Source organism: Uloborus diversus, chromosome 8 (assembly GCF_026930045.1).
Source record: "Uloborus diversus isolate 005 chromosome 8, Udiv.v.3.1, whole genome shotgun sequence".
Taxonomy (NCBI): Eukaryota; Metazoa; Arthropoda; class Arachnida; order Araneae; family Uloboridae; genus Uloborus; species Uloborus diversus.
In genome coordinates this window covers 26,883,789-26,905,210 of record NC_072738.1, presented here as the reverse complement: position 1 = coordinate 26,905,210, position 21,422 = coordinate 26,883,789, and the positions used below count along the sequence as shown (strand labels likewise).

Here is a 21,422-nt window from a genome sequence, read left to right as displayed (position 1 = left end):
TTTTTGCTTTGAACATGACATTATAAATGTTTAGTAAGTGATTGAGGATGTCTAATTTTATTTTTATGGTCATGCCACATGGTACTAAATATTCGGAGTTTGAGGAAGAAAAAGTGGTCACTTTGAAAGTTTCAGGACTTAATGAACCTCAAATTGCAACAAGTTTGTTGTAGTAGTTTTAAATTTTGTTCTTTAAAATTTTAATTTTGTACTAGCCAAATAACAACAACAAGGATCCCTCTTATCAATGCAAAAAGTTGTCAGCTTCAGAAAATAAGTAATCCGAGTAAAATTCAGTTTTATTTGCATAGATAAAAGTGTCGTTGAAATTCCTAATGCATAATTAATTTATGTTAAAAGAGTTTAGTTTTCCACAACACTGTTGGGTAAATTTAAGGTTTCACACAAAGGTACAGTAGTACCAACTGTTACATACAAAACAAACTAATGTAATGATTTATGATAGAACTCGTTAACAAAATAAGGGACTTTTCAGTTTATACAAACATTTTTTTTTATCTTTCTTTGTCTAACTCCTGATGCTCTAATGAAATATATAAAAAAAAGATAATATACAAGAATGCAATAAATTAAAAATAAAATTAAAAATAAAAGTTTTACCTTCAAAAGATGATGGCCAGTGGAAGAATGTTCCAATTAAATTAACTAACTCATATGAACAATTACTTTGTGAATGGATTGGTCCTCTTTTCATATGGAGAAGAATTGAAACAAAGGAATCTGAAACGTAAAAAAAAAAGTCAAATTACTTACTTTCCAAATTCAAAATGTTATTTATTTATTTTTTAGATTATAAAAGAATTTCACAGAAAAGTTTTATTCTTGTGCATTTGTTATAAAAATGTACTGTCAAAAAAAAAAAAAAAAAAAAAACTAAATTGAGCACCATTATGGGAAGAACACATTTTAGTTGAAGAAAAATGCTTAAAAATATTAATCTAGCATTTGACAAATAAATACTAACCTTAAAATAAATCAATAATAATCGCAAAAATCAAAGTTAAAAGAAAAAGAGGAAAGCATCAAATCCACAAGAAAATTCATAGTCGTCAAGATTCTATAAGCACTTTTTAGTTTTTGCTAAATATGTAGGGGGGGGGGGGCAGAAGGGACACCTGTTGGCCCGAGCCCGAGGGGGCTCAAGATTTTTAAAGTGAGAGGGTGAAACATATCTAGAGATGCAGGGGTAAACATAATGGAGAATAGTCAGTAAAAGTCACTTGTGATGGGCCCCGAAATTTCTGTGCACGCCCCCTGGGGACACACACTAAAAATCTTTATGGTATACCACACAAACATAGACAATAATTATTAAGTTATACAAGGTAGAAATTTAAAGATACCTCAAAACTACATAATCATTATCCAGAAATTGTCAATGATAAATAAATGTCTAGAAGTGATCTCTACAATTATAAAAGAAGATTGGGAAAACTTTCACTAACTTTACTACTCAGTACAAAGTATGTCTAGGCCAACAAGAAAAATATTAAGACCATAAAATGAACTAACAAAAAACTAATTGCTCAACCATAAGACATATTTTCAATTATAGACTGGTTAAAGTTTTACTATTCAGGAAATTCCTTTCAATTTGTCAAGTTCACAAAACATTCGAACAACTATTTTTGAAAATATACATAAGAGTTAAAATTAAAAAATGATTTTATAAATATTTCATTAAAAAATATTTTAAATTCTTAACATTTTAATTTCATGTTAAACATCAGAATCGTACAAATGCAATTATAACATTACAGTGAAGTACCGTTTATATGTTTCTCTTTTATACGTTTTTTAAATTGGTCCCTGCAGAATCTAATACGCATTAACCTATACCTATTATACGTTTTTTCATTTGTACGCTTTTTTCATACAGTCCCTTCAAAAACGTATAAACGGTGCTTCACTGTAGTAAATTTCATAAAATATAATAAAAATAAATTTATTAAAAATATTCAGAGTAAAGCATTCTTCAATATAGGTAACAAGTTTATTAAAGCATTCAATTTTCTTTTAAATTTTATTTTAATCAGTTTACCAATATTCACTTCATACAGTCGACTCTCGATAACTGGAATATTTCTTTATCTCAAAGCTTTCATCGGGTCCCAAACTATTGAGACTGTTGTGGAAACTTCCCATAACTCGAACGCTTTAGCCGGTTCCTTGGGACTTCGAGTTATCGAGAGTTGATTCTACATTAATTTTTTGTGCTCAGCATTTCTCTAGATCTGTTATGAAAATTATTAGTGTTTTCTTCTCAATAACATTCTTTACAAAACCAACCAAATTTTAGTTGAAATCTGAAAGGCCATTTTGTAGTTTTTTTTTTAGATAAATTAAGTAGTTCATTCAACATGATTCCAAAGATCTTTCCTTTTCACATAAAACATCACAGCTTTCAGGCAAAAGTGTTTTCCACTTTCTGCTTTGATCTAAAACTCATGCAGTGCACTGGCCAGCCCCTACCAACGTTTTGATTAACAACCCACACAAATTGAGCTACAAACATTGCTTTAAACTAATTGATAGATCTCAGGTTACAAGCAAACACATACATGCATATGTATTTGCATATTTTTGCATATACTGTTCATATAAATGAAACAAAAAACAGCAAATTATTTAGTTAAATGTATATTACTGTGTTTTTCACTTGTTCTTAGATTCTTTTTAACTTTTGAAAAGCTAAAAACACATATTTTGTTCTTCACAAAGAAAGAAAATTAAAAAATCAGGTGATCTTTTCTTGGAAATGAATACTGTCTCTTTTGGTAGCTAATAAGAAAAGAAAATACATTCAGTGAGCAATTTTGAATTAGAGTATTTACATTAAGCAGGTTTAATGTTAGAGCAACTGAGATTTTTGAGTTGCAAAACTGTAACACCCTTCTTTAGACCAGTAATTTGAATGCATAAATGTGTTTAAAGCAGTAAAAATAAATAAATAAACAATAAATAAATAAATAAAACAAATTTAAAAAATAAATAAATAAATAAAAAGTTGATAACAAATAAAAATATTTTTTAATTGTAGAAAAAGAGACAAAGTTGACATAGGACAAAAATATTTAAATTATTGCTTGACAATACCTGCAGAAATTGAACTCATATTTTCGCTTTTCAAGAAGATAATAAATGACAAAAGGTGATCTTTAACAAAAGAAAATCTAGCAGAATATATTGTGATTTATTTACAGCAAAAGGAATTAGTTTCAAATAGTTGAAAATTAACACAGAAAATGCACAACATATTCTGAGGAAATAATTGTTTCAACGTATATTTATTGCCTATGCAGTAAAATGCAAAAACAGAAAGGGCAATTGTTTTTCATTCAGATATGATAACTTTTTCTTGCACAAGAAAAAAATTTATAATGCATATTTACGTGGTATGTTGATGTTATTTTAGTGCATATAATTCAGGCTGTACTGATAACGAAATATCAATCTTTAAGGGATACTTTAAACCACATTCCAACGCCAAAAGAATCCAAAAAGAAAATACTATGTCACCTTTTTTGATTTCACATAATCAGCCCTAATCAATTTAAAAGTTTTTCAGTGAGTACTCCACTGATTGAAAAATACAAATAATAGAAAATGTTAAAAAGATTTGATTCAAACAGTGCACAAAATTTAGTCAGCTAGCTTTATGTACCATTAAAAAAATCTAGATGTACATTACCTTTTGATAGAGAGTTGTTTGAAGTACTAGGAGCATTGCTGATTAATTTATACAGTGATGATTTATCTACTTCATGAATGAAATCAAAAACAGAAGAGTAAAAACGGCTCTGGAAAAAAATGTAACTACTAATTACATTTCAGATAAAAGTACCTAAGCAAAACGCATCACAGAAAAGAATATTAAATATTAAAATTAATATGGTTTTATTGAAGCAAAATAATTCTAATGCATTATGCTAGCAAATGAGAGAGTTCTGTTTTAGAATTAAAAAAAAAAAAATTTCAAAGATACTAAAATGAAGTTCATGAAGTCAAAGTAACTACCTATGACAGTACAATTAAAATGTTCAATTTGAATTAGTTTTGATTAGTTTTAATGTTTGTTGTGCCAAACATTAAAACTTTGTTTAAAACCCAAATAGCAGTAAAATGGCAGGCATACATTTTGAGGTGACAGGAATCTCCTGTTACCTTTTTGTTTAATACAAAGAAATGAGTCTATGGACAAAAGAGATACCAAACAAAAACTTCTGCTCGAAGCCTCTTTCCATTGATTTAAAGGGTTCCTTGTAACAATGAAAAACAAATCTCAAAGTTTATTGCTATCTCTGCATTCTAAATATTGTTTTTTACTGTTTTTATCTATGAAAGTCAGTCCATTAAGTAAAATACATTCTACACGATTAAGCATTATATATTAAAATAACAGCTAAAAATGTTATTTAATTAATATTAATAAACTTACAATGATTAATTAACAAGTTATATTAACAAAACTAAATGATGGTTTCAATCAAACTACTTTTTGAAAATCAGTACACAGTTGTATACAATTTGGAATTTTTGTGTAGCAACCTTTTAGAAAAAAAGAGTGGAAAGGAAACTACTTACTGGTAAGTACCCTAAAAGTGATGCTGTGCTTTCTGATGTGTATAAAATTTGTCCATTGCATGAAAACACAATGATAAATCCATCTAAAGCCTGTAAAAAAGAACTATCTATTTACAAACTTATACATGTAATAATTTTATAATCATAGGTACAATCAATTTTACTATTCATGTAAATGCACAGGGGTGGTGGATGCATTATTTTATGATGTAGAAATTTTTCAAAGTGAAATTACAGTTATTTATGAAATATGCCTTTTTATAACTTTCAAATGAAATCAATTTGAATAACAAGAATCACTCACTTATGTAAAGAATGTATATGAAAGAGACCAGAGTTTTTTTCTTCAGCTGTCCGATCATTTTAATTATAATTATCAAAACTCAAACCCTGGTAAAAGAACACTTGAACTTCTAAGGATGACCAGGAGGGAGAAAAAAGCTCTTGCTTTTAACACTCAAAAATCAAAATTTAGGGACAGGTCTAACTTGTAGCTCACAGCCATTTGTTTGAACATTGTTTAATGACCTAACTTAATTTTAGTACCAAAATTCAATTTGCATAAAACTGACAAATAATAAGCATGTCTATCTTTACTTTAGTAACAAAATATTTTTCTTAATTGAACTTTAAAATATTTCTTACTTTTACAGATGTTTTAATTTTTCAAACAAATTTCCAATGTTACTGCACTTAGGAAATTTGCCCCTTCTTAAATAGATATATAATTCATACTTACTTCAAATATCTAAAATCTTTAGTTGAGTTATTAAATTAAGAAAATATTGGGTGAAGATCATAAACCTTGAAGCATAGAATATGGTGATAGGACTAAGCACTTATTTTAAATCTTTTACTGCTATTTTTCAGATAGCTAGCACAAAAATTAATTACAAGTCTTTTTTTTTTTTTTTTTTTTTTTTTTTTAGAAAAAAACAATTTAGAGTTAATGTCAATTTTTTTTTGTCTTATTAAAAAAAATCATTATTGTTACTCAGATATGATTTTTTTATCTTTCTTCATGACACATTAACCCAGTGATTTCCGATCTGTTCAGCACAAACCTCTAGGGAAGCATTGAATAATTTTAAGGGAGAGGAGGTGTGTAGCTATTGCCAACATATACCTAGTGATTTCAAATCTGTGGGGTATGCTGCGCTAGAGAAGCACTGAATAATTCTGGGGGGGGGGGGTAGCTGTTACCAAAGACGGATACAAGGGAGAGGCGATCGTCCCTCCCTTGAGGGACCCTCTACCGGTAATTTTTCTGAATTGAAGTCTTAAAATGCAAATGTATGTCCTTTTTAATGGCATTAAGAAAAGGAATAGGGTTTGAATCAATCCAGGGCAAAGTTTTGGGAATTGAAGTTTCAATTTTAAACAATCTTTAGTGATGTTAGAAAAAGAAGTTTGGAATCCTTCTCCAGGTATTTTTCAAAATTTAAGTCTTAAAGCGCATTTTAGACCATTTTTTACGATCTTAGGAGGAGCGGGTTTTGAAACTTTCCCCAGGAATTTAAAAACAGTTTTAGAATACCTCTTTCAATAGTCAAGGAAAGGAATAATTTGGAGACTTCTTTGGTTAAATCTTTATACTTTAGTTGTTTTAGATAACTGTGACACCCCCCCCCCCCCCCAAAAAATGTATAAATCAGATACGTAGTAAGAGGTCAGTTAAAAAATCAACCGCCCCTCCTAGAAAACTTTCTGGATCCACCCTTGGCTGTTACCAACATAATTTTTTTTAAAAATATACATACACAAATAAATAAATAAAATAATAAGAATTAACAATACATCACCCCTACAGCATTTGGGGTTGAGTGTCCGTGCTAAAAACTTTCAATGGCACCTTGGTTTAAGAAAAATTTGAGCTTTAAAGCAAGTTCTACCTTATTACATCAACAAAATATTACCTATTCAACTTATGTGGTATTTTAAACAACAATATATTTCTGAAATTTTGTATGAGTTGTTTTATATAGTAAGATTATAATTACTCATATTCCATTATAATCAAAAATCATTATGCTTTGATACATAAAAAGTACTTTACATAAAATATGGTATTATTTCTCTAATTCATAAAATAAATTTTAACTTCAGTATGGCATTTATGAAATCCGAATATTACAAAACCTGAAGGGGGGGAGGTACACAATGATTTATGGAAAAAGGGAGGCACAGGTGCAAAAAGTTTAGAAACCACTGAAGTAACCCATCTAAGGACTTTGAGACACATGTGTCCCCTAAGTTCAAAATTAAATTTTCAAATTATCAAATGCAAATAATTTATTTAAAAAACATCCATGCTATAGAGACATAAGAATCTTAAAACTGGGGAAAATATATAAATAATTTATTCTTGAAAAACAGTTAATTTTTTTTTTTTTTTGAAAACATTACAAATGAAACACAACTGCATTCCTAATACCATCATAAAAAAAATAAATATTTACGAGTTATATTATAAATAAATCGAATTTGTAAAATAGTTGTAGAGAGAGAAAAACAGCTTTGCATCTCTCATAGACCATATAGATAAAAATGTCCCAGCAATTAACACAAAATCAACAGAACCAATTTTCACAAAATATGAAACACTTATCATTTACAATGCCATTTAATAATTTTACTAATATGAAGTTCCCACTCTCTATCTCCACTAAGGATAATAAGCACAGCTTATTGTCCTTAACTGGTTAAGGAGGTTTACTTTTTTCTCCTGATAAAATTTTACATAAAACCAAATTTTTACTGAGTGTACTAGTATGATTGAAGTACGCTTCAAAATGAGAAACAAAAAATTATTCTTGAGAAACATCTATCTATGAGACAAGTTTATAACAAAAAAATACCTCAAGCATTAGATGTGTAAATTCTTCGTTAGATAAAAAAGAAGGCTTCCAGTTTTCTTCTACCTCCACACTTTGTGATTGCACTGATAGCTCTAAAATTAAAATAAAACGGAATTAGACATTTGTATACATATATACAATCCTTGTCAAAAATCTGAGCACACCATGGCTCAAAAATTATATGGCCTGACACGCCCAGGGCATGTAATTATTATATATTTTTGATTTAAGTATTGGTAATCTTAACAACCTATGTACTATTTATTTTATTTTTTTTTTAAATGTTTTATACTGAAACAGTTATTGATTCAGGTGAATTTTTTGTCTGATTAATGCTATACAACAAATTCAAATATTTTTATTATTACACAATAAAAAAAAAACTGGGTAGTTAAAAATTTTATTCTGGCATGTATTTTGTTTTTGACAAACATGCCCAGTAGGGCATGTAAAATTTTTAAGAATTTCCTAGCCCTGGAGCACACCCACGTTTCCCAAGAAATTTCCTAAGAGAAAATATTGTATTCATTACAACTGTATCTAAGGGTTCAGTTTCTAAAATTGAAAGCATAACTAGTATAAATAAATAAAATACATAGTAGTCAAGTCAGTACATTCAGACAGATTTATTTTACGTTGTTTGCAACAACATGAAATTTATTGCTTCACTTTGAAGGACAAAAATTATTTAGTCCCTTGTGAAATAGTGCACAGAAAACGAAGCGAGGCTGCGAGAACTAACATTCCACAACGGAATGTTGCCACTGGTTTAATTAAAAAATTAGGCCAAAGTATGTAAGCTAAATATAATTCCGCATGACAAGCCTCAAAACTTCTTCCTGATGCACCCAGAAACATTTCAACTTCACTCCCTACATTTACTGGCTTATTGTAGTTTCCCTAAATCTCCAAATGAAAAATAAAAATAAAAAAGAACAAAACAAAATAATCATGAACTTCAATGCTCTTTTAAATCACATCTGTACTTTCACTGAGATGGGAATCTCATCCAAATCCTATGGAGAACAAACACAACATGAAATATTTTACCCTCCCTCCCTTCTCATCTATTAGTCAGCTAAATATGCTTTTTCAATTACTCTTTAAAAAAAAAATTCAAAGCAATAAGCAAGAGCAAATGAGACCTTTTGGCCCAGCACAGAGCAGTGATTCAGGTTGTTTATATTAATAAATCTATCCTAAGAGACTAAAACAGAAACGGATGCCCGTACATGACAGTCTCCACGAGACTTTAGTGTGATGAAAGTTAGCCGTTTAGTATTTATAGCTTAATCTTTGATTTTCTGTTTCTGTAATTTGACTAGCTCCATAATAGTGTTTCATCATTTCAGATATGCAAGAATTCATTAACATGAAATTCTTAATCCCGCAAAAAAAAAAAAAATATATATATATATATATATATATATATATATATATATATATATATATATATATATATATATATATATATATATAATAATAATAATAATTTTAAGTGCTTGATTTTAAAAGAAAAACAATTTAAAGAGATATTCTTTTCGTATCAACGTCACCAACTTTTTTGAGACCAATGACCCCTTTAAAAGTATAAATTTAATAATGATCTTTAAAGCAAAACTAGCTGACCCTCATGAGAATTATTCCAGCTTGACCAGAAAGAATCAAAAATTCGTTTTTTTTTTTTTTTTTTTTTTAAAGTAATTCTATGAATAACAGCAAAAATGGGATTTGTTAGTCTATTTTCAGCTGACAGTGGTGAAAACTTGGATCAGCGGTCTGCTAGAAAATCATTAGAGAGATATTTTTTTGCCTCCAGACCATGGGGGTTTGAACTTACAACCTTCACATTATTAGTACATCCCTTTAACCAGTTGATTTAAAGAGTTTCTATTTCAGTTTGCTTCGCATTAAAGCAATACGTGATAATAAAACAGAAAAAAAAAAAAAAAAAAATTGTTGATGAATTAAAATATGAGCTGTCTTTATTTTTTGCTGAAAGTGGTGAAAAAAATCTTTGAATTGATGCCTAACTTTGATAAAACATTGAAGAAGTTATGTTTTAACAAATGGTATGGTGTTCTCACAAAAAACATCTTTATAAAATAATATGGTATCAAAAGTATTTCAGCTGAAAACAAAACACAAATATCACTGTAATCAGCAGATGTCAATACATTATAAGAAACACGAAATATCTTACCACTATGATTTTTGAGAAATGATATAGTGGCTCGTAAGACAGATGACTTATCCATCTTACGACTAGTGGAAGTAACCATTGAGCACAGTTCATTGATAAGCATGTTGAACTGGTCTCTACGCTTCTTTTCGCTGAGGTTTCTTGATTTGCTACAAGAAAAAAACTTCAATGAATTATCGAATAATTATATGTGTAAACAGAATTCAACACACAGTCGAATCTTGAAAGTCTGGTTACTGGGACCGACATCATCCCAAAACAGGGAACTCAAATCAGCAACAAAGATTTTTTAGTAAAAGGCTACAATTTTAACTTTTTTGCAGTAACAAGCACTTGTAGACGGTGAGGGGTGACAGTGTGTCTTGCTAAGGCCAATTCAGGACAGTGAAAGCCAAGTGCAAGGAAGGACAACAACAATATTTAATAAAAAATTCTCAAAAACAAAAATTTCACAAAAAAATCTCAAAAACAAGATTTTCGATTGCAATGAATATCAACATCGAAATCATCCTTCAGATCTCAAGTGAAACACATATTTGAGAAGTTTGAATCATGGGCACCCATATGCAAAATTGTAAGGGGGGGGGGGGGCTCAGATTTTAACCATGGTTTAGCAGGATATTTTCCCCATGGAAACAAATTTTAGGAGAGATTAGTCATTAAAATTTGACTTTCTTAATAACTTATTCATTAATAGCTGGAGAAGAAATGTTTTTACATTTTTGCAAAGAAAAAAGTATTAAAAGCAAGGAAGTTCTAATTTCTAGGGGGGGGGGGCTCAAGCCCCCACTTGCCCCCTATATGGGCGCCCTTGGTTTGAATACTTTTTCAATCGCAAATGCATGTCAAGTAGTCTTTGGCAATGGCAAGAAAGAAGCCTGTGTGCCCTAATAGCCCATTCTGATTTTTCCAAATGAATTTATTGTTTTCAATGTTTAAGTTTTATGCTTTTTGCACTTATTTCAAACTGGATGAAAATTATAACATTCTCAAACTAGACTTATAACAAAATTATAACTACCAACACAAAACTAATTCATAAATTTTCACAAAAAGGGCAGGGATTGAACAATATCTACTTTGAAACTGCAACTATACATTAATTTAAATGCATGATGATAATTAGAGTCAATTCGTAAGACATCTCTTGCAAAATCAATTAAAGATATTGAAAGAATTTACACATTAGAAACAAAGGCCAATGACAAGACCAGATGAAATGTGATTCAATTTTGAAAAATGGAACAAATGATTACAGTTATATTCTTAACCAAATAAAAGATTTGTTAAAGACAAATAAGAAAAAAATATAAAATACCCTGAAATGTCTGCATTTTAAAAAGGCTTAAAAAATAAATTAATCAAACCACACAAAGAAGCAGTTGAAAGGTTTTAACTCTTTGATAATCATGAAATCAATCACAATCCAGTTTTTAAAAAAACCTCTTAAAAAATAACAAAATAAGGAGCAGTAAATGCAAGGCTATTTCATTAGAGTGGAATAGAAGAAATTCCAGTGAAAAAATGTTGTTATTATAGTAATAAAGTCTGGAATTTCATTAATCCACTATTATGAAAAAGAAAGTACCCCGTTGGAGGAGAAAAATTGAAAAATGTAAAGAGCAAATTAACCACAAAAGATCAAAAATTCACTTTAAACCAAAAGAAAAGGTTTTAACTTGTTGCAATTTGTGAGGAACTAAAAGACATCTAACCAGTAATGCAGAGAAATCTATATTTTACTTGAATGCTACTGCTTACTCAAAAAGTGATCCTTGCAAAAAAGAATTTTCTTTTATCAATACTTTTGCACATAATCAGACATAAAATTATTGAAGAATGAAACTTCATAAATAAAGTGAAAGACACACAGTATTTAAAATTAAATAGTAAGAGAGAAATAAGTTTCACAAAGAAGAGAATATTTCGAAATTAACTAAATATATACAGTCAAACCAGACGGTCTCAAATTTCATGGGACAGAAGAAAAAATCGAGATGAGGAGGTTTTGAGATACAGAGGTTTTGATCAAGTTAAAAAAAGAAGCAACTGGAACGAAGTCGAAGAGTTTATTGTTTCATCTATATTGATATTGCTGATGAGATTTTACTGCATGACTTGTAGTGATTATATGTTTAACTACTTTTAATGATTACATCGATAGTATGTTTATGCATATCTTTAAGAACGGAAATTATCTTTTAATGACTGTCGGTCAAAAATATTGAGATTTTTACTTTTTGCTCAATGCATTAAAATTTTAACGAAAACATTTCTACTAACTGATATACTAACTATTTTACTAGCACACATTTACAGTGAAAGTGAGAAAGGTAACAAATAATACTTTAGTGTACAGGGAAATTAAATTATCTTACTTGTTTGCATTATAAGTGTTTTAATGTGGGATACTGATCAAAATAAATTTTTTTTTAAAGTAAAATGTAAATATTATAAATTTCTGAACACATAATTTTGTGCCAGAAATTTTCAAATTTTTTCTAGGGGGAAGCACTGCTTTGGAAAAAAAGGGGGGGGGGATTCTAGTTTCATTTTGACCATTCCCATTTCTAGTGCAAAGCACTCAATTCTTCCACATGGCACCTAAACTTTAGCAAACTTGTCAACCCGCGGCATAATTTTTCTTCCTTGGGCAATATTAGCTATGTTAACAAATGATTCAGGCTAACTGGAGCCTTATTTTAATTTTCTATATGCTCATAATGCAGAATACAACCATTCATGAACACTAGTCAAACTTCAGTACAATAAGCATGGAACCCATTTATACCGGGACTCCCCTTGACAGATCATGAGATGGGGACTCTTCTAGTTTTGACAAACTAAGAAATATATGCAAGCACATTAGAAACATACAAATACTGTTTGACCGCGGATTGTATGTAATTTGGCAATCTGCCAAGTAAAGACTATTCCATCTGAATGAATGTAGCAGGGGAGAAGGGAAAAAATCGATGGGATTTTGATGCACACGTTTTATGATGTCACTAGTGCCTTATTCATTTATTGCATTCTCAAAAATAAAATAAGGGGAAACAAAGATAGTTACCATGGAAACAACAAAAAGAAAAGAAAATATTTTCATTTCGTTCAGGAACGTAAAAGCAAAATGGTAAGCTCAAAACTTTGTTGTGAATAAACAAATCAATTAATATTTGCCGTGAGAATATAGATCAAATACACTTAAGATGTTGCTAAGAGCAAATTTTCATTTTTACAAAACTAAAAATAAATAATAGAGAGGCAAAAGTGCACATCTGTAACAAACCAACTAACACCCCTATAAACTAATAGATGCATCCATTTCCGCCTATAAACCGGATATTAACCTTTCCATGTAATCGATGGCCAGAGAGTAGGTTTTAATCTGATTGTTTTTTTCATCATGGGCCTCATTGCTATTCTACTTTCAAGCCTCCTCCATGAAGGAGCCACGACAATACATATTCTTCAACATTGATATGTTTTTATTATTCATTTTAACATTAAGTAATTAACAAGCATTTCCATTCAATTTGAGAAAAAAATGAAAATATCAATATGCTTTTAGATACAACATACAAGTGATGTAAAATATTAGAGCTTTAGGGGCTATTATGTTTTAATACACAATGTGTTAATTTTTTGAATGAGCAAGATACTAGGGTAGAAAAATAAAAAGAATGTCTTTGGCTTTCTTCCAAATTTCTAACACTAAGTAGAGAAAAAGTTAAAATTTTCCTATCGCCAAACCTAACAGCATCCATATTCCTCTATCCTGTTCATGTCAAGTTTTATGCCAAAAATCTAAACAGATAGCATGATCAAAATAGAAATCTCTCAACATTTTCATTTCAAGAGAAGACTACAAATGTGAAAAAAGAAAAAGAAAAAAAAAAGCAGACTTTATAACTAAAATAAGTAAGCTAAATAAAGTACACTTGTTGATTACTGCTAAACTCTAGGATCCTTTTCTACGAGGTCAGCCCTCCTAAATGCATCTACATCAAACTATGAAAAACATAGGTAAAAACATTATAAATTAATAGAATGTTATATCCGTGAAGGAAGTTGAATTGAATCATTATGTATTTTCCTTAGTTACAATATAACTAACGTAAAACAGACACATAAGCGTCACAAAAATTTCTAGTGTTCAAGAGAAAAGGACATTCATTATTAAGTACAGCATAAAAGTTATTTAGAAGTGGGTCAAAACCTTGCCGTTTTTGGTTTCTTCCCTTTGCGCAAAATGAACGCTCTGGTTAATAACCAGAGCGTTCATTTTGATTTTCCTTAAAAACAATTTAGAAAAACAACAATATGCTTGGAGCATTTATGAAGAGATTTTTTAGAAACAGCAAAAAGCTAAAAAATTGCTTTTGTGTAGAGATAGAGACAAAAGTGATAAAGTCGACATTAAAGCAGACATTGGCAGATATGTTGCTTAAAATTTTTTGAGGCCACACTTTTTCCCATAGGAAAAGTTTTCAACTTCTACCGAAGAATATTTGTTTTTCTTTACTGTAGCTCAGCATAGGAAGCTAAAAACTTTTCCTACATTTAAAAGTGGTTTTATGCAACCAAGCTTAAAAACATTTGTATGCAATATTGTTTTTAATTTAAAATTTAATAATGGTGATTTTCTAAAATATGTATGATTATGTTTTAAGTAATATAGGGAAAAACATAAACTATTTTTAAAAGATGAAAATGCTTAACAATGTTAACATTCATTAATTCAATGTTATGCTTATTCTTACAGAACTGAAGATGTTCAATTTCAAGTTAATAGTATTAAAAATTCTGAGTGGAAGAAGAAACCTCAAGAATTTTTCTCAAATGAACCTTAAAAAATATTTTAAATATCTTTGAAAACCAATAAGTTTCTCGAAGTTTAAAAGAAAAGATAGAAAAAAATCACATTATGGGGAGAGCACCACCAATATCAACATAGATTGCCCCCGGATATTCTGCAAAACAATTAGTATAAAATCCAGCTGGGTGTAATGAAGGTGACATAGCTGTACCTCAGAGCCAGAACAACGTAAGTAACACAATCACTACTTTACAGGAGAGAGGAAAAAAGGTTGTCTGGCACATGCAAAAGATTGGACGTGCACTCTTTTAACACTGGTAAATAATTGCAAGGTTTTTTTTGTTTTTTTTTTAGAGTTACGTTCACATGGCTCGATACTAAATTGGATTCTACATACAATGCATTAATAAACAGAAAATCGCAATTTTAGGAATTACGTCGGTCTGGCTCTGAGGTACAGATAAGGGCGTGATAACTTACTGCATAGTGGTTGGAGAATCGGCACTATCCTTCATTAGTAAATTTGCAACGTGGTGAAACTGACAATATGCTGAGTTCTGTTTTAGATGTTTCGTTCAGTGTAACTAATGGAAACATGCCACAAAAGATAATAATGCCATCATTAATTACAAGTTCAAGAAAGAGTGGTGTCATTCGAAATTGGTATTTTTTCTTTGATTTTTTTTCCTTTCTTTTTTTCCCCCGAAAAAGTGACAGAAAAGAAATCTGGAAAATAAATACCTTTTATTATAAACCAGACACGTGCGGTGGCCCAAGCGAGTGCCCAAGCAGCGGTAATTTATCCAATTGTCTTCATAGTACTACTTTTACTTTATAATATTTGTTTGTAGTATATCTGTGTTTTCTGAGTAAAGCATGTTAATTCTTGTAACTGCCATGTTGAATAGAACATTTTTCATGCAGCAAAAACAAATATGTAATACACAATTCTGATTAATTACAAAAATATGTTAGAAATATATATTAGCCATATGTAAAGAAAACAAGTAATGACTAAAACTGGGGTCGAAAATATGCAGCATTATAAAATGCCATCAAGTTTAGAATTTTTAGAAGCATTACAGCATTTAATTTAACAGTTCATTAAGGAATGAATTCCATTCTTGGTTCATTAGCAGCAAAATATTCCATTACAGAATCGAAAAACGTGTTTCGCTCTTTGAGGGCATTTAACAGTTCACATTCAATTGAAATCTGTCCAAGATTAGAAAGCAACTTTTGTCGTGTTGAAATCCAAAAACAGACAAAGGAAAAAAAAAACCAAGAACCCAGACGATATCAAAACGTTTTTTTTTTTCTCAACCCAGACGATTTCAAAAAAGGCCAATCTAGCAACCTACACTCTCCCGTGCTTGGAGCTGCTTGTTTGGTTTCAAATCTGAAGAAGCGCCAACAGTAGTCTCTTATCACTGATGGCGACACTGTTGTCATGGCAACACTTCTACATTCTTCCTCCTGCATGGGCTAGACCTGTTGGTTTGCTCTTTCCTTTGCCTGGGGATACATGCTTTTGGGAAATTGCCATTTGAAAGATTAATAAATGCTTTTTAAACTTATTTTCAGTGAAAGTTACGCTAAGCAAAAATGTATCATTCATACTTCCTGTCACTTATGAGCATACAAATGAGAAATGAAAATTGTTTTTGGAGTACCCAAACTCTGCTTGGCTTGCTTGGGCGAACCGCACCTCACTGTCATAAACCCATGTGAATATTAAAACTTATAGGAAAATCTTAATAGTGCAAACTTGCTACTTTGAAAACAAAATATGTTGGTATGAGTTATGATTACAAAGTTAAATTCCAGGTTTTTAAGAACTGACTCAAATGTGAATGATTTAGTAATGAAAAATCACCCAATTACATAATCAAAAGCATAACCAACTTTGCTGAATTTAAGGATATAGGCATCCCCAGATATATATAGATCTTGTATGCAAAGTATAGAAGTCGTCTTAGTCTCAAGATTTTTTTCTCTAAAAACACAAGATAGGTTTACCACCAGCTTCTTATGTAATCCAGTCAAAATTAGTATTAGCTAAGAATGAAAATTACTCAGAGTTTAAGAATATTTAATTGATTCCAGTGAATAAATCTTCTAAACTGCAAAAAAGCAAAATAAAACAGAAAAATACTTAGAGTTTGAAAAACTTTGCATTCATGTGGAACTAAACAATACGCAACTAATAAGCAAACTTATTTACGACAAATTATTTCTGTGAAATGATTGATTTTTGTCAATAATAATACAGGCCCTATCGACAAACTATCTTTTGATCTCAAAAACTACTTAATTTTTGAAAAATTAAAAAAAAAATTACAAAATTGTATAAATTTATAACAACTTATAAATTTACAAAAATTATAACTTTATAATCTTATTTATGAGTGAAAATTTTTACATCATGTAAAACATGATTGTAAAATTTTAGAAATAAATTCTTTAATTTCTGAAATATATTGAAAAAGTTAATGAAAGATTGTATCCAATATGATTATGCTTTCAATATAATAATCAAGTACTTTCTTTTCTGTGAAATTTCATTGCTTTTTGAAGAATAAAAAAAGCTTTTATCAATTAGGTGCTTAGGTGCTAGTTTTAAATGAAAATTTTGATTTTTCTTTTGTTTTGAATGACACCACTGCAGAAATAAAATATTTTCTACATGAAATTCAAAAACTTTGATCATAACAGTAAAAATAAAATCTTTAAAGTTTTTTTGTTTGACATTTCAAAAGTATTTCAACATGATTGTAGATAACAGCAGCAAAATCATATTTAAAGTGAAAAAATTAAAGCTCAAGAGCTCAGAAATTTATAAAATAAAAAACCAAAAAAAAAAAGAATAATAATATTTTAAATATTTTTAACTTATTATTAGAAATACTAGGTTTTGAATCAGATAAAACAATTAACATCATTCAAAGCTTAGCAAAGATTCATGTTCGTGTCAAAAATAAAAGGCAAAATATATAAGGAAACTAAAGAAAACACTTAAATAGAAATAAACACATTTTTTATGTCTTTTAAAACAAACTTATCATACCTATTCATGTAATATTATTCTATTGGCAAAGTATTGCTTAAAAAAGGGTAATTGAGAGTAAAAATGAATATTTGACAAGTTTTCCATCCAGTAAAAAATTATTAACAATACTTAGTACCATACAAATCTCATTGATTTTTGTAATTTTTCTGAGCCTTTATGCACTTGTTGAAAAATTTTATTATTTTTCACAGAATGTAATCAAATAAATAAGAGTCTACCTGTAAAAGTATCATATGCTTTTCAAAGCATATGAAAAATAAGATGAAGAATTAGACAAGTAATCTTTCTATTCTAAAAACAAGAAAAATCAAACACTTGCTACATAATAATTGCGCAATGATAAATTTTAGATCTACTTACATCTTTTCACTTTTGTACCTGGATGAGAACCTAAACAGAGGAAATTAACAGTCAAAATATCCTACAAAGTTATGAAATTAGAACATTATTAACTACTTGAGCACATAAGAATAGTGCACATAAACTTTATTTGTACATGCATGGATGGATAACTGAAAACAAGGGACCAATTTATTTACTTCTTTACTTTATTTTATCATCATAATATTTTTTCCCCTTTGTATTTCTTTTTATCTATTCAGCTTATTTATAGATCCATTTCTCACTGTCATTTTTGTTCATTATTTGCTCAATGAAAATCCAGCAACAATTTCAACAATTGGAACAGAGACAAAAAAAAAAAGAAAATTCTTAACTGTTTTGGACATGTTCGTTTTGAAGTAAACTATTCTTTAAAAAATGCAACAGTTTTCCAAAACTGAATGCCAAATTAAAAAAAACAAAAAAATATGAGTATAAAGATGCTTATGCGACAAATTTTGTCATCTAGCAATTGCATCATACTTCACAGTTTTTATAACTTAACATTATAATGAATCAATACTTTTCATAAAATATAATATTTATTACACAAAAAAACTGCATATACCTGTATGTCATGCTTTTTACCAAAGTTCTAAAAAGCGAATTGTCTTTTTAGTAATTTTGAAATTTTTGAAGTGTTTTGATTTTAATTTTTTATTTGGACTTGAAGGTCCCGTCCTTCCCTTGCATATGAAATGTTCTAGAAGCTTTAAAATATTTTTTTTTCAGCAAAGTACACGGTATATTTGAACCTAAATTGGGTTTCTGTGTTATTTTCTGATGGATTGAGACAAGAGATTTACATAATAAAAGATTAAAAAACATTTCAAAAAGAGAACAAGCATTGTTTTAAAAACATACACAAATACAATGTTACCTATTTGAATGCCATTTTTCTCCTCTCATCAAAATTTAGTTGGCCGCCTATGTATTCAAGATGATATGTCACATAGAAGATCTAGGTTTTACATGGAATATGAAGCAAAGCAGTAAATGGTGCAACAGCCAGCAAGTCATGCAACATTGTGACAGACAGTTCAGTAAAAGGTTTCAAAAAAACAAACTTGGTTCGGGAACTTAAAAAAAAGGTGCAAATTGCTCCTTGTGGTTTGTTCCTTAGCAAAGTATTTTATCAAATTAAGATATAAAAACTAGAGAGTAGATTAAAGGCACTAAAATTTGCAGTTTTGGCAAGTAAGCAGATTTTTACCCATGAAAAAAAAAAAAAAACAATAACCCTCAGTCATTTTCCTTACAAATGCTTCTTTTTGTGTGGATCTATTTATTTTTTAAGTTAACAAAATAATAATAATGATAATATAATAACAAAACTAACTTCTCAAAAATAAATTCACAAAAGAGAGACAGAAATGCTGATGGTGAACTCAAGATTATTTCAACCATAGTGGCAAACCCAAATACATTCAAGAGCAACAATGGAACGTCCACTGGTCATGATTCAACAGAAGGAAGCTTAAAACTTAAAAATCAGCATTATCCTTCTTGTTTGTTCAAGAATTTTAAATGTTCTAGAATTTTAAAATTAGTTCTTTAGTGATGCACATGGTATATTTACCATTAATGGAAGGGGGGAAAAATCCTGAAAATTGTACGAAACAAAGAGCACTTGAAATACACCGCCAGCTCAGTTATTCCATCCGAGGACTGCAGTTTCATGCTTTTTAGCACTCATCAGCCCGGAATAGGAATCACATGAGCTGGAGGCGAAAAATCTCTTAATTCTGCCTGAGCCCAGGCTTTAGGGCGGTAACTTACTCCAAAAGAGCACTTGCTTTTAAAAAAATTAGCTTTGTAAGGAATACCCCAATTGATCTGTGGCCAACAATCTTGTCCAATTGGAAGGCCCTTGCTGCAATATTCATCAGAAGGGCAGCAACTCGGATTCTCAAAATTTCTGAACTAAGAAATATTTATTCCTTTTGTTTAGGCCCCAAATGTATTACGATCAAAAGCTTTCTTTTCCACAATCCACAAAAAGAGAGATAGAACCAGAATCAAGCGACGGAGCAATTTGTTATTTTACAGCAGCAGATATGAGCAATGATCTTTAAGAACCAGAAAATATATCTTCATAATTTTCAACTTTTTAGCAAGACACTTTAGGATTACCATGCAGGGGTCTCAACATGGCGCAGGAAAGTAGGCAGAACCATGTAGAACTTAACATAACTTTTGCATACCTATTTGTGCTATTCTAAGCCAAGCAAAAATACAAACAAGTATATTTCTTTCCACCAACGATGGAGAATAAAAATAAAACCTCACAGTGAAATGATTAGCCTTTGTTGGCATTAGGTCAGCAAGTAATTTGTAAGTTATTTTAGTTTTACATTTATACACACCACTGAGTAAAATACACTCAAAACACAAAGCTTGAGAGCATTTTTTTCAGCAAAAAAGAAATAAAAATCTGTTTTTAGCAAGAATGTCTTTTACTACAATTATTTTAATATCAATAATAAATTTAACTTGAAATTCATTGATGAATTAAAATTAAACTCTTCAAATCTATATTTTTTTTTCTACCTGATTGAAGCATATTTACAATTATTAAAACTTGGATAAATTAATTTTTCACAGAAATATTAACTAACTTAATTATATATTGAAAATTTACCAAATAAAAAAAGAAAGAAAAATGCATATTGTTTCATATTATATTTAGAAAACAATTTTTTGTTCGGAATAACATTAGTACAAATCATTAGTGATTAATTATAAAATCTTAATAACTTTCATTGCCATATTTAGAGCAAGAATTTGATGAATATAAAACAACTATAATGCCATCACTATGCAACATAAAAAAAATGATTTAAAACATACAATAACCAATATGAAATTACTTATAAACAAGGTAAATAAAAACAACAGTCATGAAAGCAAGGGGAGAAGAATTTTTAAGCAAAGAAAATTTTCTACATAAAAGAGTTTTATTTTTGCTGCAAAGAATTATTTGTTTTCATTCAAAAAAGCAGAATTAAAATAATACATTTAAAGGAAGAAAAAAAAAAATAATAACAATAATTAATTTTTTTAAAACAGCAAGAATTATTACCAGATCTAAAATTTTAATTTTGCAAAAAAAGAAAAAAGTGCAAATTTTTAAGAAAAATTGAAAATTTTACTTAAATTTTCAGCAACTCAAAAAAAAAAAAAAACTTCTAAAAGCACACTATTTATTGCTTTATTTATTAACAGTTTGAGATACAAAGAAGCAATCAGAAATTGTGACTATATCATCCATGATGATGCTAAAAAAAATAACAAAATTTTTTAAAAATCATCAGATTAATACAATTAACTATTCTTTTTTGTTTTGTGTAGATGCTAATCTTTAAATTTATGTTTTATTTGAATTTATAACTGAAAAAAAATTAACAAAAAATCCCTCTGCCAACTCCAAATTATGCAGATTATTTTGACATTGAATCTAAATTTGCATGAGTTATTGATATGATA

The 21,422-nt window shown here is 29.3% G+C and overlaps 1 protein-coding gene across 1 annotated transcript in view; it reads right to left on the bottom strand.

Annotated features, from left to right (window-relative positions):
• The window catches only part of LOC129227270 (circadian locomoter output cycles protein kaput-like), a 33,053-nt gene extending 15,110 nt beyond the window's left edge, over positions 1 to 17,943 (bottom strand). Inside the window, exons 1-7 of the mRNA XM_054861790.1 lie at positions 17,916 to 17,943; positions 14,966 to 15,069; positions 9,667 to 9,815; positions 7,464 to 7,555; positions 4,606 to 4,695; positions 3,713 to 3,821; positions 622 to 741 (exon numbers count right to left, since the gene is read on the bottom strand). Of these exons, the coding sequence (XP_054717765.1) occupies positions 622 to 741; positions 3,713 to 3,821; positions 4,606 to 4,695; positions 7,464 to 7,555; positions 9,667 to 9,815; positions 14,966 to 15,000 (595 nt within the window). The 5' untranslated portion in view covers positions 15,001 to 15,069; positions 17,916 to 17,943. The remainder of the gene's footprint in view (positions 1 to 621; positions 742 to 3,712; positions 3,822 to 4,605; positions 4,696 to 7,463; positions 7,556 to 9,666; positions 9,816 to 14,965; positions 15,070 to 17,915) is intronic.
• Between the last annotated feature and the right edge of the window lie 3,479 nt (positions 17,944 to 21,422).